Source organism: Elephas maximus, chromosome 10 (assembly GCF_024166365.1).
Source record: "Elephas maximus indicus isolate mEleMax1 chromosome 10, mEleMax1 primary haplotype, whole genome shotgun sequence".
Classification (NCBI taxonomy): domain Eukaryota; kingdom Metazoa; phylum Chordata; class Mammalia; order Proboscidea; family Elephantidae; genus Elephas; species Elephas maximus.
This window is the reverse complement of record NC_064828.1, coordinates 75666259-75680978: the sequence shown is the minus strand read 5'-3', so window position 1 is coordinate 75680978 and position 14720 is coordinate 75666259. Positions and strand designations below refer to the sequence as shown.

General features: G+C 39.7%; 1 protein-coding gene across 1 annotated transcript in view; it reads right to left on the bottom strand.

Annotated features, from left to right (window-relative positions):
* Positions 1-610: 610 nt before the first annotated feature.
* RHOJ (ras homolog family member J) overlaps positions 611-14720 on the bottom strand; it is a 117031-nt gene continuing 102921 nt past the window's right edge. The window contains exon 5 of the mRNA XM_049899550.1: positions 611-12878. Coding sequence (XP_049755507.1) covers positions 12732-12878 — 147 coding nt within the window. The 3' untranslated portion in view covers positions 611-12731. The remainder of the gene's footprint in view (positions 12879-14720) is intronic.

The following is a 14720-nucleotide window of genomic DNA, read 5'->3' as shown; positions in this document are numbered from 1 at the left end:
CAGTTCGAATCCGCCAGGCCCTCCTTGGAAACTCTACGGGGTAGTTCTACTCTGTCCTATAGGGTCGCTATGAGTCAGAATTGACTCAAGGGCAGTGGGTTTGGAAGATAAAAGGTGGTTCAGGCCACAACCCCAGAAAACTCCCTTTACATTGGATGAGGGCTGTGACCTTAGTAAGGGTGTTATAATCCCACCCAAATCCTCTTCAATATAAAATTACAATCACAAAATGGAGAATGACCATATAATACTGGGAATCACGGCCCAGCCAAACTGATACACACAGTTTTTGGGGAACACAATTCACAATCCATGACAAGCACCTAGACCACTATGTCTTAAGCAATGAAGACAGAAACTTCATCAAAAGCTTTATGCCTAAGGAATTTATTTTATCCTCATTTTATAAGTTTACAAATTCATGTGATATAAATTCTTATTTCTTTAAGGAAACTAATTTTTGGGAGTATTTTTCTCTCCCTTATAAACTTCAAAAAGACTTTCAGAACAGAAGTACTTTAGATTTAACAGATCTTTCAAACCAGATGCAGCTTTTCTGTTTTTGATTCCAAAATATGCTATTCCTTTCCTGCAGCTGGACAGCACATGATGAAAAAAAGCAAGGACTTTTTATTTATCCAGTAAATATGAATAATTCATACATTAGCCTGAGGAATGCCCAAAATCTATTATCACAGAGATGGGCTAAGTTGATGGTTTCTTCATCACCTTTTTGTGCCAGGCAGCTACATTTTTTTTTTTAACTTTTGTTGTCCTTGAGGTAAAACTTTACTGAGCAAATTAGTTTCTCATTCAAAAATTTATACACAAATTGTTTCCTGACATTGGTTGCGATCCCTGCAATGTGTCAGCACTCTCCCCCTTTCCACCCCGTGCTCCTTGTTTCCATTCATCCAGTTTTCCTGTCCCATTCTGCCTTCTTGTCTTTGGTTTTGGGCAGATGTTGCCCATTTGGTCTCATATACTTGACTGAATTAAGAAGCACCTTCCTCACGTGTGTTATTGTTTGTTTTACAGATCTGTCTAATCTTTTTGGAGCCCTGGTGGCATAGCGGTTAAGAGCTCTGCTGCTAACCAAAAGGTTGGCAGTTCAAATCCACCAGCTGCTCTTTGAAAACCCTATGGAGCAGCTGTACTCTGTCCTATATGGTCACTATGAGTTGGAAGTGACTTGATAGTAATGGAGTACAGGTCTAACCTTGGGCCCAAAAGTGGACTTTGGGAGTGGCTCCAGTTCTGCATTAGCAGGGAGCTCAGGTACCATAGTCTCAAGGGTTCCTCCAGTCTCTGTCAGGCCAGTAAATCTGGTCTTTTTTTGTGTGTGTGAATTTGAATTTTGTTCTACATTTTTCTCCCACTCTGCCTGGGACTCTCTATTGTGATCCCTATCAGAGTGGTTGGTGATGATACTGGGCATTATCTAATTTTTGGGGCTTAGGCTGGTGGAGGCTGTGCTTTATTAGTCCTTTGGACTAATATTTTCCTTGTGTCTTTGGTTTTCTTCATTCTCCATTGCTCTGAATGGACTGATAGATGTATCTTAGATGGCTGATCTCAAGCTTTTAAGACCCCAGACACTACTCACCAAAGTAGGATGTAGAATATTCTCTTTATGGACTAGGCTATGCCAGTTGACCTAGATGTCCCTGAGACCATGGTCTCCAGCCCTTAGCCCCAGTAACTTGGACCCTCAAGGTGTTTGGATGTATCTAGGAAGCATCTCAGTTAACGTATTTTAGATATAAAGACTGATGATGAACGTGAATGTCCGTAGACCAGTACTTCCCAACTTTTAAGATATGCAAGAATCACCTGGGGTCTTGTTAAACTGCAGATTCTGATTCACTAGTTCTGGGGTGGGCCGGAGATTCTACAAGCCTAACCGGCTCCTGGAGCCCTGGTTGTTCAGTGGTTAAGAATTCGGCTGCTAACCAAAAGGTTGGCAGTTCGACTCCACCAGCTGCTGTTTGGAAACCTTATGGGGCAGTTCTACTCTGTCCTATAGGGTTGCCAGGAGTCGGAATCAAGTCACTGGCAACAGATTTTTTAACTAGCTCCTAGGTGATTCCAATGCTGTTGGTCCATGGGCCACTCTTTGAGTAATGAGGGGGTAGGCAATTTCCGATCATAACACTGGCCTGAGAAAAGCAGTTTCCTTGAATGGCTGGTGAAGACACTCTCAGACGGTGCAGAAATAAGAGTTGGAAGAAGACTATTTAATTACTTAAAAGTCAGGATATGGTACAACAAAATAAACTGCAAGGCTGAAGGGTGCTTGAAATAATGTTCCATTAATTATAAAAAGTGTTCATAGAATAGACATTGTATGAGATGCAGATTATAAGATGCCAACCCATGAGCAGGCCAGCCATACTCCCTTGTCTATCCTCTGTAGAGATTGCAGTGGGAGCAACATGAACTGTTTCCTTTGGAATGAAACTTTGCTGAAATGTACTTAAACAGTAATTATTGTTTAATCTGGGCAAACCCCAATTTAAATCAAGTGATGAGAAGAATGTAGAATTCTATAACTTTCCTGCCCATATCTCCCATAAAGGGGGAAAAAATCTGATTGCTTAAAGAATTTGTTTTAAAAAATGACAAGTGGTGGCATTTTTGATGTGTATTTACAAAGCTTTCCCAAACACATTGCCCTGCTTTGAAGGGGTTTCCATGTTTTTTCCTCCAATGAACTAATATAAACTCAAAAGACTGACTTGTGCAGGGTCACTGGGAAGCAAAGCACGCTAAGGTTGCTTCTAGGTGAGACTTGGATCTAGTCCTTGAGGTCCTTCTACTCAGATTGCTCCAGACATTATGTGCCCTACAACACTGATCAAATCCTGTTAAGAAAAGATAACTGCATATAGGGGGGTTTGGAGGACATGGTTAAAAATACAACACAATTACTCCAGCTATAGCATCACAAAGCTTCTGAATCACCACAGAACTCATACAGCAGAATGAAATTGTCACAGTGGAACATATTTAAAACTTATACACACTAAAACAACTTTGGCTTTTGATATAACATCCTCTGGGGAGAATAAAAAAAATAGATTATGACCAAGATTAAACATGCAACTTTCACTGTAATTTCCTGTAGTGGAATTTAAAGCCAAGTACTATTGTTGAACTTGCATCCCACCAGTTCACAAATGAGTCAATGCCTCTCATTTCTCCCCTAACCCAAAGAGATCTCCAAAGAGCATGGTCAAGTCTCTGATGACTGAAGTGTCTCTGAGTAGAGCCTGAAGTTTTAATTTCCCTTCTGGTCTTTGATGACCATTGATGCACCATGAACTGTTGCTTTATCTCATATTTTTGTATCCTGTCATTGCTGTGTGCATTTTAAATGCAATCTATTCATTTAGAGATAACCCACTGAAGATGAGTAAATATCATTCATATGAATAGGTTCCCAGGTATCCCAAAGTCGTGGTTTTCAGATTTTATGCCAGTTTGTGCTTAAGGAAAACTGCAAATCATTTATTCACTCAAATTTCTCCATAAGCTTCCCTTGACTGTATGTTCTGTGTAAGCGGAGAAGGTGAGAGGATGATGGCCCAAGCTGCTATTAAAGATAGAGACTCCTGAAGGACTTTGTCCAGAATTTTATTCATTTTGAACCAATTGCAAGGTGGAATCATCAAGGATTCTAAGATATTAATAGTCAACAATATTGGCTGATGCTGTACCACTCTGCTTAAGATACCCAGAAACGTGAACCTTATCTGCAACTCAACCAAATCCATTGCCGTTGAATCAATTTCGACTCATAGTTATCCTATAGGACACAGTAGAACTGCCTCATAGGGTTTCCAACACTGTAAATCTTTACAGAAGCAGACTGCCTTACCTTTCTCCCACGGAGCAGCTGGTGGGTTCAAACTGCTGACCTTTTGGTTAGCAGCCTAGCGTTTTAACCACTGTGCAACCAGGGCTCCTATGAACATTAACAGTCCTTCTTTATTAATCCCTGTGCCACCACCTGTCTGTTAGTTTGTCATACTGTGGGGGCTTGCATGTTGCTGGGATGCTGGAAGCTTTGCCACTGGCATTTCAAATACCAACAGGATCACCCATGGTAGACAAGTATCAGTGGAACTTCCAGACTAAGACAGAGTAGGAAGAAGGGCCTGGTGATCTATTTGGACAGTGAAAAAAATTAGACAGTGAAAACCTTAGGAATAGTAGCAGAACATTGATATAGTGCTGGAAGATAAGCCCCTCAGGTTGGAAGGCACTCAAAATACAACTGGGGAAGAGCTGCCTTGTCAAAGTAGAGTTCACCTTAATGACATGGATGGAGTCAAGCTTTCAGGATCTACATTTGTTGATGTGGCATGACTCAAAATGAGAAGAAACCAGCTGCTAACATCCGTTAATAACGGGAATGAGGAATGTACAAAGTATGAATCTAGGAAAATTAGAAGTTGCCAAAAATGAAATGGAATGCATAAAGATCAATATCCTAGGCATTAGCGAGCTGAAATGGACTGGTATTGGCCATTTTGAATCAGACAATTCTATGGCCTACTATGCAAGGAATGACAAAGAGGAATGGCATTGCATTTATCATCAAAAAGAACATTTCACCACTAGGATGGCTAAGATTAAAAAAAAAAAAGGAAAAACCCAGAAAATAACAAATGTTGGTGAGAATGTGGGAAAATTGGAACCCTTATCCATTCATTGCTGGTAGGAGTGCAAAATGGTACAGCCATTGTGGAAAACGGTGTGGTAGTTCCTCAAACAACTAAAAATAGAATTATTATATGACTCCACTCCTACGTATATACCCAAAAGACTTGAAAGTAGAGGCTCTAAAAGAGACTTGTACACCAACGTTCATTGCAATACTATTCACAATAGCCAAAAGCTAGAAACAACCTAAATGCCCATCAACAGATAAATGGATAAACAAAATGTAGTATACACATACAATGGAATACTACTCAGCCAGTAGGAGAAATGAAGTTGTGATACATGCTACAGTATGGATGGAGCTTGAAGACATTATGCTGATCGAAATAAGCCAACCACAAATGGACAAGTATTATATGACCTTGCTTATATAAAAAACCAAGAAAAAGTAAATGTATGGAGACAAAAGATTATTAGTGGTTAACAGGGGTAACAGGGAGGGGGAAAAGGGGTTAATACTGATAGAAAAATCACATTGATTAAGGATAGAGTTGCACAGCCAATTATTGTGATTGCTATCAATATGTTGTACACCTGTAAAAAGTTGAATTGTCAAAAGTTGTGTCATAGATATATTTACAATGACAAAAAAAAAAAAGTAGCTGAGGCTACTTTTATACAACTAAACACCTCATGGGATTTGGTTCCTTGGTTTGGAGGTTTAGGGTCATAGTTTCATGGGACGTCTCAGGTAATTTGCCTAATAACATGTTTAGTGCTTCTCTTCTACTTCCTAGTTCACTGTGTAGTGTATGAGGTCTTAAAAGCTTACAAGTGGGCATCCAAAGCATAACAATTGGTCTCTATTCACCTGGAGCAGCAGAGGAAGGAGAGTCAGAAATAGGAGGAGGATATGAAATGTGTGGCTAATTGACTCCATGAACAACTGCCCTGTTTGATGTGAGACCAGAAGAACTGGATGATGCCTGGCTACCGTTACTGAACATTTTGATCAAAGATTCTATAGAAGAACCCTGATGAAAAGGGGGAAAATGCAGACCTGAATTTCAAATTCTCATAGGTTCTAGATTTACTGGAGCCATGGAGGGTGGATGAACCCCTGAAACTATTGTCTTGAGATAATCTTAAACCTTAAACCAAAAATAACCCCTGAAGTCTTCTTTAAACTGAGCAATAATTTAGCTTAACTAGTAAAAAAAAAGTTTGCCTGGAGTATTACGCTCTTTTAAGAACTATATATATGGACTCAAATTGACCACAGCAATTCGAAAGATTAGGTAGGAACCAGAGGCAGCAGTGAATTCATGTTAATGAGGGTGAAAGAATTCAGAAAAGGAGGGTGAGAATTGTTGCACAACTGTATCAATGTATCAATGTCACTGAATTGTACATGTAGAAACTGTTGAACTGGTGTATGTTTTGCTGTATATTTTCTCAAAAAGAACAACAAAATAAATCAAATTAAAAAAAAAAAGAATATTGCGAGATCCATCCTGAAGTACAATGCTGTCAGTGATAGCATAATATCCATATGCCTATAAGGAAGACCAGTTAATATGACTATTATTCAAATTTATGCACCAAACTTTAAGGCCAAAGATGAAGACACTGAAGATTTTTGCCAACTTCTGCAACCTGAAATTGATTAAACGTGCAATCAAGACGCATTGATAATTAGTGGTGACTGGAATGTGAAAGCTGGAAAAAAGAAGGATTGGTAGTTGGAAAGTATGAACTTCGTGATAGAAACGATGCTGGAGATTGTATGACAGAATTTTGCAAGACCAATGACTTACTCATTGCAAATACTTTTTTGTGACAACAAAAATGATGACTATACATGTGGACCTTGTTGGAAGGAACACACAGGAATCAAATAGACTATATCTGTGGAAAGAGATGATAGAAAAGCTCAATATCTTCAATCAGAACAAGGTCAGAGGCCAACCGCAGAACAGACGATCAGTTCCTCATATGCAAGCTCAAGATGAAGCTGAAGAAAACTGAAACAAGTCCATGACAGCCAAAGTATGATCTTGAGTATGTCCCACCTGAATTTAGAGACCATCTCAAGAATAGATTTTAATGCATTGAACACTAATGATTGAAGACCAGACAGTTGTGGGATGACATAAAGGGCATCATATATGAAGAAAACAAAAGGTCATTAAAAAGACAGGAAAGAAAGAAAAGACCAGAATGGATGTCATATCAGACTCTGAAACTTGCTTTTGTGCATAGAGTAGCTAAAGCAAATGGAAGAAATGATGAAGTAAAAGAGCTGAACAGAGGATTTCAAAGGCTGGCTGGAGAAGACAAAGTAAAGTATGATAACGAATTGTGCAAAGACCTGATGTTAGAAAACCAAAAGGGAAGAACACGGTTGGCATTTCTCAAACTGAAAGAACTAGAGAAAAAAAATACAAGCCTCAAATTGCAAGGTTGAGGGATTCTATGGGACATCATTACTGATGTCAGATGGATCTTCACTGAAAGAAAAGAATACCAGAAAGATGTTTACCTGTATTTTATTGACTATGGAAATGCATTTGACTGTGTGCATCATAACAAATCAAGGATAACATTGTGAAGAATGAGAATTCCAGAACACTTAAATGTGCTCACGCAGAATCTGTACATAGACCAAGAGACAGTCGTTCTAACAGAACCAGGAAACTGCATGGTTTAAAGTCAGGAAAGGGGTGTGTTGGAGTTGTATTATTTTGCCATATGTATTCGATCTGTATGTTGAGCAGATAATCCGAGAAGCTGGACTATATGAAGAAGAATGCAGCATCAGGATTGGTGGAGATACGCAGATGACACAACTTTGCTTGCTGAAAGTGAAGAGGACTTGAAGCAGTTACTGATGAAGATCAAAGACTACAGGTTTCAGTATGGATTACACTTCAACATAAAGAAAACTGCACCAATAAGCAACATCACAATAAATGGAGAAAACATCGAAGATGTCAACAATTTCATTTTAGCTGGATCCACAATAAAGGCCCATGGAGGCAGCAGTCAAGAAAACAAAACAAAACAAAACAAAAAAAAACAAAAAAAAGAAAACAAATGACATATTGCATTGGGCAAATCTGCTGCAAAAGACCTCTTTCAAGTGTTAAAAAGCAAAGATGCCAATTTGAGGACTAAGGTGTGTCTGATTCAAGCTGTGCTGTTTTTCAGCCCCTCATATACATGTGAAAACTGGGCAATGAATAAGGAAGACTGAAGAATTGATGCCTTTGAATATTATGGTGTTGGTCAAGAATACTGAACATACCATGGATTGCCAGAAGAAAAAATACATCTGTCTTGGAAGAAGTACAGCCAGAACGCTCCTTGGAAGCGAGGATGGTGAGACTTGGTCTCATGCACTTTCAACAGGTAAATCAGGAGGAACCAATTCCTGGAGAAGGACATCATGCTTGGTAAAGTAGAGGGTCAGTGAAAAAGAGGAAGACCCTCAATGAGATGAATTGACATAATGGCTACAACAGTGGGCTCAAAGATAGCTACGACTGTGAGGATGGTGCAGGACTGGGTAGTACGTAAGGTTGCTATGGGTTGAAACTGACTAGACTGCACCTAACAACACAACAACCATGCCTCTAGAGACCAGGGAGAAGTTAACAACTCTTGCAGAATTGTCAGTCCTGTGTTTTCGCCTTGTGTTTAGTTTTAGCTGCCTGTCCATTCTCTAAATGCTTTCTTTTAAAAGTGCCTAGCTTCCTTTGTAAGAAATTTAGTTTCTCTGATATTCTCTTTTCCTTTATAATGGCCCTTGAAATGAAAAAAATTGTCAAGTTTCCGTCTTTGTACCCGAGCAGTCTACGCGATGACTCTTAGGAGGATAGTTGGTGATTGGCATTTCTCACTGTAGAGAAAGAATGCACATTTTGTATTCTGGCATCTGAACATAGAGATGCATTTCAAAACATGGGTTAGGTTGTAAACCCCAGTGTCGTTTCAAACATTCCTTTAAAGCAAAACCTCAGTTTCTAATTTTCCATCACTTTGGCCTCATGGATGAGTTTGTTTTTATGAATGTCATACCCTCTTTTAAAGGCTTACCTCAAGTCAAACATTTCATATTGAAGACCCCCTAGTTTGTGAGGGTAGTGTTTACAGGAACTTACACCTTAAATAACGGCATTTTTGTTGGCTTCAAGTTCTGGATTAACTTTATTTTCTCCTAAAAGTGTGAGTATCCTTGTCATGGATGGCCTTTTGGCCGCCACTTTAATACTAGTTCCTCACTGGTGGTGCTATGAGAATTGTGTGTGGTTACATCCACTGCATTTGGCACTTCTCTTATGGCCCAGAAATCTCTCCGAACAGTTCCTTGCTTATTATGAGCAGACATATTGTCACTTAAAACTCAGAACCAAGTCCTGCTTCTTGTCACATGTATATGATGTAGTTTTTAACTTTCTAGTTTAGGGCTTCCTGGCTTAGGGTTGCTGTGGTTACTGGGTTCAGTAATTATTTTTTGAGTTAAAAAAAAATTTTTTTTTTGGCAGAAATCAGCCCAGATTTCTTACTGTGGACGTGGCTTTGACTTGTGTCTTAGTCCTTTTGTTGTTCCAAATTAGCTCAAGAATTCCACCAACCAACCAACCAACCATCTGAATGAAAAAATATCTGTTAAACTAGCTTACTTGAATGAACAATTCGACAGGGATTACATCTCTGTTTATTGTGGGTTCCAAGCATATGAGTGCATAGATCAAATTCTTGTCTCTAAGATATTACTAGTGTGATAAAAAACAGTGGTTCCACGACATGAAGTCTTATTTTTGAAATGTGGCTGGATTCTATAAACAGCTACAACTCCAATAATATGCCTGTAAAACTCCAACACAGTATGTGTGATAATAGATTGTTGTGTGGAGTTGAAGGGCACTGGATGGAAAGTCAGAAAATCTAAGATCTGTCCCAACTCTGCCACACACACCTCTTTTAACCTATTTGGACTTAAGTTTCCTCATCTGTAAAATGGGGTAGAGGGAGGTTGGACTATAATTTCTGAGGCCTCTTTGGGTTCGAAAAGTTAAGACTCTACCTTTAAATAGAGCTCAGCTGCCTTTTCTTGACTTTGGGAGATAGTGTGAACCTTTAAAGGAACCTTCTTCAGGTTTCTATGTCTCTTCTTTGGTTTCAGAATATAGTTATATTTAATCTTGTGGCAAAAAGCACTTTTTAGTGTACTAGATCTTGTCAAGAAACAGGAAATAAGTGCTCATGGTAAATTGGTGGAATGACATTAACTCATTTAGGTTTCTTTCTTCTTCATTGCTTTATTCAGCAATTAGCTCCTAAGGCCCCTGGGAGTCTGCTCCACCCAGGCTCTAACCGTCTCTCACAGGGATCCGGTTCCAGGTGAGAGGGTGATTTTCCCACTGTGAGCAAGTGAAGCCCTATGGCACATTAAGGAGGTGATGTCTTGGGGAGCCAATTGCCAGCTGAGTGCACATATCTGGAAAATTCTCCGTGGTGGAGCAAACATACTGCTCTCAATTTTTCAAACACATCAGTGAGAAGTGAGGAATGGCCCATTAGCAAGATGTAACTATGGAATAATGTAACGGAACTGGTCAATAGCAAGTCATTTATTACAGAACTAAATGCCCATTACCGTTTGTAAAGGATGAATTTGTAACCTTCATGGAGTTATAGTTCATACACAGTTGATTTCCATTTACAAAGGCAGAAAGCCCTTGTTTAATCTAAATGTCAAGCTTTGACTTACAAAACTCCCGTTTTCTTTTAGGCTGTGGGATATGTGCGTGTGTGTGTGTGTGTGTGCGTGCGTGTGTGTAAGAGAATGGTTGGCCATTAGAGAAGGGAAATAGAACTTGAAATGGGGAAGAAAGGAAAAAATTTCAGAAATTCTAAACAAATGATGAAACAAATAATGGAGGGGGTGGCATGGAAGGTCTTAATGGAGAATGACCTATACCATATGCTTCTTTGTTTATGTGCTTCCTCCAGGAGCAGAAGGGACAAGGAAGCTGGCTTTTTCCAGTAGAGGGAGTTTTAATCTGGAAAGTCTTAAACTAAAATTTCTGTAATATTGTGCTGCAAAGCAGCCCTTTCCTTATGCAATTGAAATAAAAAATTAAGTGCCTATCTGGGAGTTTCCAGGGTACTTGTTAGCAAATAAGATTAATTAGAAGCCCTCATAGCCTCTAATTAAAAGCAAAGAAGTAACTCACTTCATGATATTAAGAGTTCCTGGCATTTTGGAAGGTTTGTATAGAATAAACAGCAACAAAAAACCTGCGGCCATCAAGTCAATTTTGACTCATAGTGACTTTTTTTTTTTTTGACCCCATAGGACAGGGTAGGACTGCTCCATAGGGTTTCCAAGGCTGTAATATTTATGGAAGCAGACTGCCACAGCTTTCTCCAGTGGGGCAGCTGGTAGGTTTGAACCACTGACCTTTTGGTTAGTAGCCAAGCGCTTTAACCGCTGCACACCAGGGCTTCTATACGTAATCCCTTACTGGAAGATTTTACTTCCCCAAAGTCTCTGTTCTAAATAGTGCATCATTTTGGACAGCAGGGGATAACACATAAACGGATCCAGAACTTGGTACCCACAGACCTAGCCCTTAAAAAGACATTTGCGACAATGACTATAGGAAACAGGGAGATGTAATGTTTTAGTACTAGTTGTACCTGAAAAGGAGACCTGGGTGGCACAAGCAGTCAAGCGCTCAACTACTAACTGAAAGGTTGACAGTTTGAATCCACCTAGAGGTGCCAGTGAAAGATCATAGCCATTGAAAACCCTGTGGAGTGCAGGTCTACTTTGACACACATGGGGTCATTGTGAGTCAGAATGGACTCGGGGACAATTGATTTGGTGTTTTTTTTGAAACTGGAAAATGTCGTTTAAATGGAATGGCAGCCCATGTGGGGGTAAGCTGAGAAGCATTTTTATTTGAAGCAAATGGAAAAGTTGAGACACTTTACTTGACCTTTGAAGAGTTTTTAAATATTGGATTTTCCTTCCCCAATGGCAGATCCTTCTTTTAGATCAAGTTATGACTGGGGAGAGCAAAGGAAGCCTGGCAGGGGAGAAGGGGTGAAATCAAGGGAGGGACAGAGCATGTGCTCACTGGAGGAGGGAGGAAGCAGGAAATTTCACTTTGCTGAATAAGGAATATCTTAGAAGATGGGTCCTGCCACACTCTTCTACCCAGGCAATTTGGATGAAAAGCTGAAATACTACAGTTCATTTCTAATTTACCATGGTCATATAATATGGCAAAAATCAGGCCACCCATCAACCGAAGTGTTTCTAAGGTGAATCTTTGGCAACAATGTGGACCTGCAACAACTCAGATGACATTTTCTTTCAATCAGGTTCCACAATCATGGCTCTGTATGGATATGTCCATGAGGTTTTAAGTTTTCTTTTGTCTTTTCATAATCAGGCATTCAGAGGTACATGTTGGTTCTAATAGCTTTGGTAGAAACAGGCTAAAAACAGATGTGAATATAAAAATCCTGTCTATACCGATTTGGTATGAATCTGTAAGGCCTGAGTAAATTGGAAATTAGCAAATTTCTTGAGATAATACAGATGAATGTAAGACACATGGGTAGAGTAGCAGATTCAGAAAAAAGGTTAGTATTGTATTCCAATGTTCTGTAAAAAGCGTCAAAAATGGCCGCTGCTACAGAAACCAAGTACTTTTGGTTTTCCTGCAGTAATTTCTTGTCAGCTTCATGTTGACAGAGGGAGGAGATGTAAAAAGAAAGATGGTCTCTGACTTTGTTTCCGACACAAAGCTGAAATCCGGGCTCAGCGTTCTCATAGAGTGTGCAATGTGGGTGCTTCTGCTGGCAGGGGTTCGTGGCGGTTGGCTGACTAGCGTGTGGTGCTTGGGAGGGCTCCCAGAGGGAAGGAGCAGCTTCTGGCTGAAGTGAATTCCTTTCCGGTCATGCCCTCCTTTTTGACTTGAGCTTGGACCCAGGTTCGGCTGCTATTTCTACCCTTCTGTGGGTGCAGGTAAGTGTCAGCAACCTCAGACAACTGAGCAGCACCTGTGGCAGTCGGAGCAGCGTTTCTTCTTTTTCTTGGGGTGGAAGATAGTGAGGATCGCTTCATCAAAAACCGCTTTGAGACCTTTCTGAGTCAGGGCCGAACATTCCAAGTAGCACTGTGCTCCGATCTTAAACACAAAAGAGAGAAAGTCATGAGATGCTGTTGCCTGGTAAGGAGAGAAAAACATGGTGGTGTCAGCCCTTTGCCCAGCCAGGTACTACTGCTCTGTCCCACAAATGTGTCTGCGGGTTGGCTTAGATATTGTTTTTTTTCTTTGCATTTAAATTTCAATCTGTTCTTCTATGTTTTTGTTTTGATTTTTTAAAATTCTTGTATTAGCAGTGGAGTCCCTGAGTGGTGCAAACAGTTAACACCCTTGGCTGCTAACTGAAGGGTTGGAGGTTTGAGTCTAACTGAGGTGCCTGGGAAGGCCTGGCAATCTACGTCCAAAAACTCAGCCATTGAAAGTTCTGTGGAGCAAAGTTCTACACTAACACACGTGGGGTTGCCATGAGGTGGAGCTGACTCTGTGGCAGCTGGTTTTTTATATTAGCAGTAAATGGCTGTGGATCGCTTCCGGTAAGCAGTAGATTCCGAAAGTGATCCACAACCATTTACTCCTAATATAAGAACATAAAAACACACAAATATAAAAAATTAAGAGTAGATTTAAATGTATTTTGTGAACAACAGGGTTACATGGTGGTGTTTTTAGTATCCGCTCATTTATATGAAGAATGTATAAATTTGTATGAAGAAAGTGAAATGTATTTCATTCTGTATGTGGTGAGGCAAACTTGGTTCACAAAGCATTAAGAAAGAGGGCAGGTGGTATGGTTTGGCAGGTCATTCTTGATTAAAATGTGCTTCTGTTAAGGTATCTCTCAGCAAGGTAATCTCTGCTTGGCATTATTATTGAGTTTTAACATAATGTTAAAAGACCTAATTAGAAACAGTTTTTTTTTAAAAAACCAAAACATGTAAAAATAAAAACCATAACACCACCTTACTGACAGACATTCTTTTTGTCAGTACTGAGTCTATGTGTATTTAAATGATAACAGGTTTTGTACACAGTTAGGGACTTATTTAGAAGCTTTTGATAATTTCTTAATATGGCATATTTGATAATCACAAAATCCCTGTACGAAATATAGAAATTCAGGGTAGAACTATAAATTCTTGTTAAGAAATCACAGGTCAGAGCAGACCATGTTTGACAAGCAGTTTCATGTGAAGAAGACGTGGTGGTGTCATTACAAGCTCACTCTGAGCCACCAACATGAGGCAGGCATTTTAATAGTCAGGACATGTGGGGAAATGCTTCTATTTTATGCTTCACATTAATAAGAATCACTTTGAAAAATTAGAGCAGATCCAGTGGGTGGCTGGATGGTGAGTTCCTGGAAACCAAAACAGCAACAACAATGACAACAAAACAAAAACCCAATCCATTGGGCAGATAACTAGCTAAGGCAGGAGAGCAAGCTCAGATTCCTTTTAGGGCCAGAAGATATTGTACGTGAGCAAAGCAGAGCCAGTGCCAGGCAATAGGGAGAGGTGGGCTGTAAAATCTGACCCCTCTAGAGTAGGAAGTCTAAACTCAGCTTTAGACGATTGTTGTCAGATGGGAACATTGGTTCACTGTTGCCCATCTTTGTGTTTTTCAAGAGGAGCTGGAAATGCGGGTTTTTATTTATTATGTACCAATTTCAAAAACACTTTCTGGGCCAAACAAAATATTCATGTGGGATGTATTTGGCAGCAACTGGCCAGTATGCAATGTCTGGACTAAAGGAACGTGTGGCTTAGCTTAGAATAGAGTTAGAACAGACCCAGAGAGTAAAGTGAATTGTTGAAGGGCACCCAACTAGTGAAGGTAGAAAACTTAGACCTAAAATTTAAATCTCTTGATGTGTGTTCTTTTCCTTCTTCCGCCATGACTGTAACTGTGGCCCTTATCATTGAA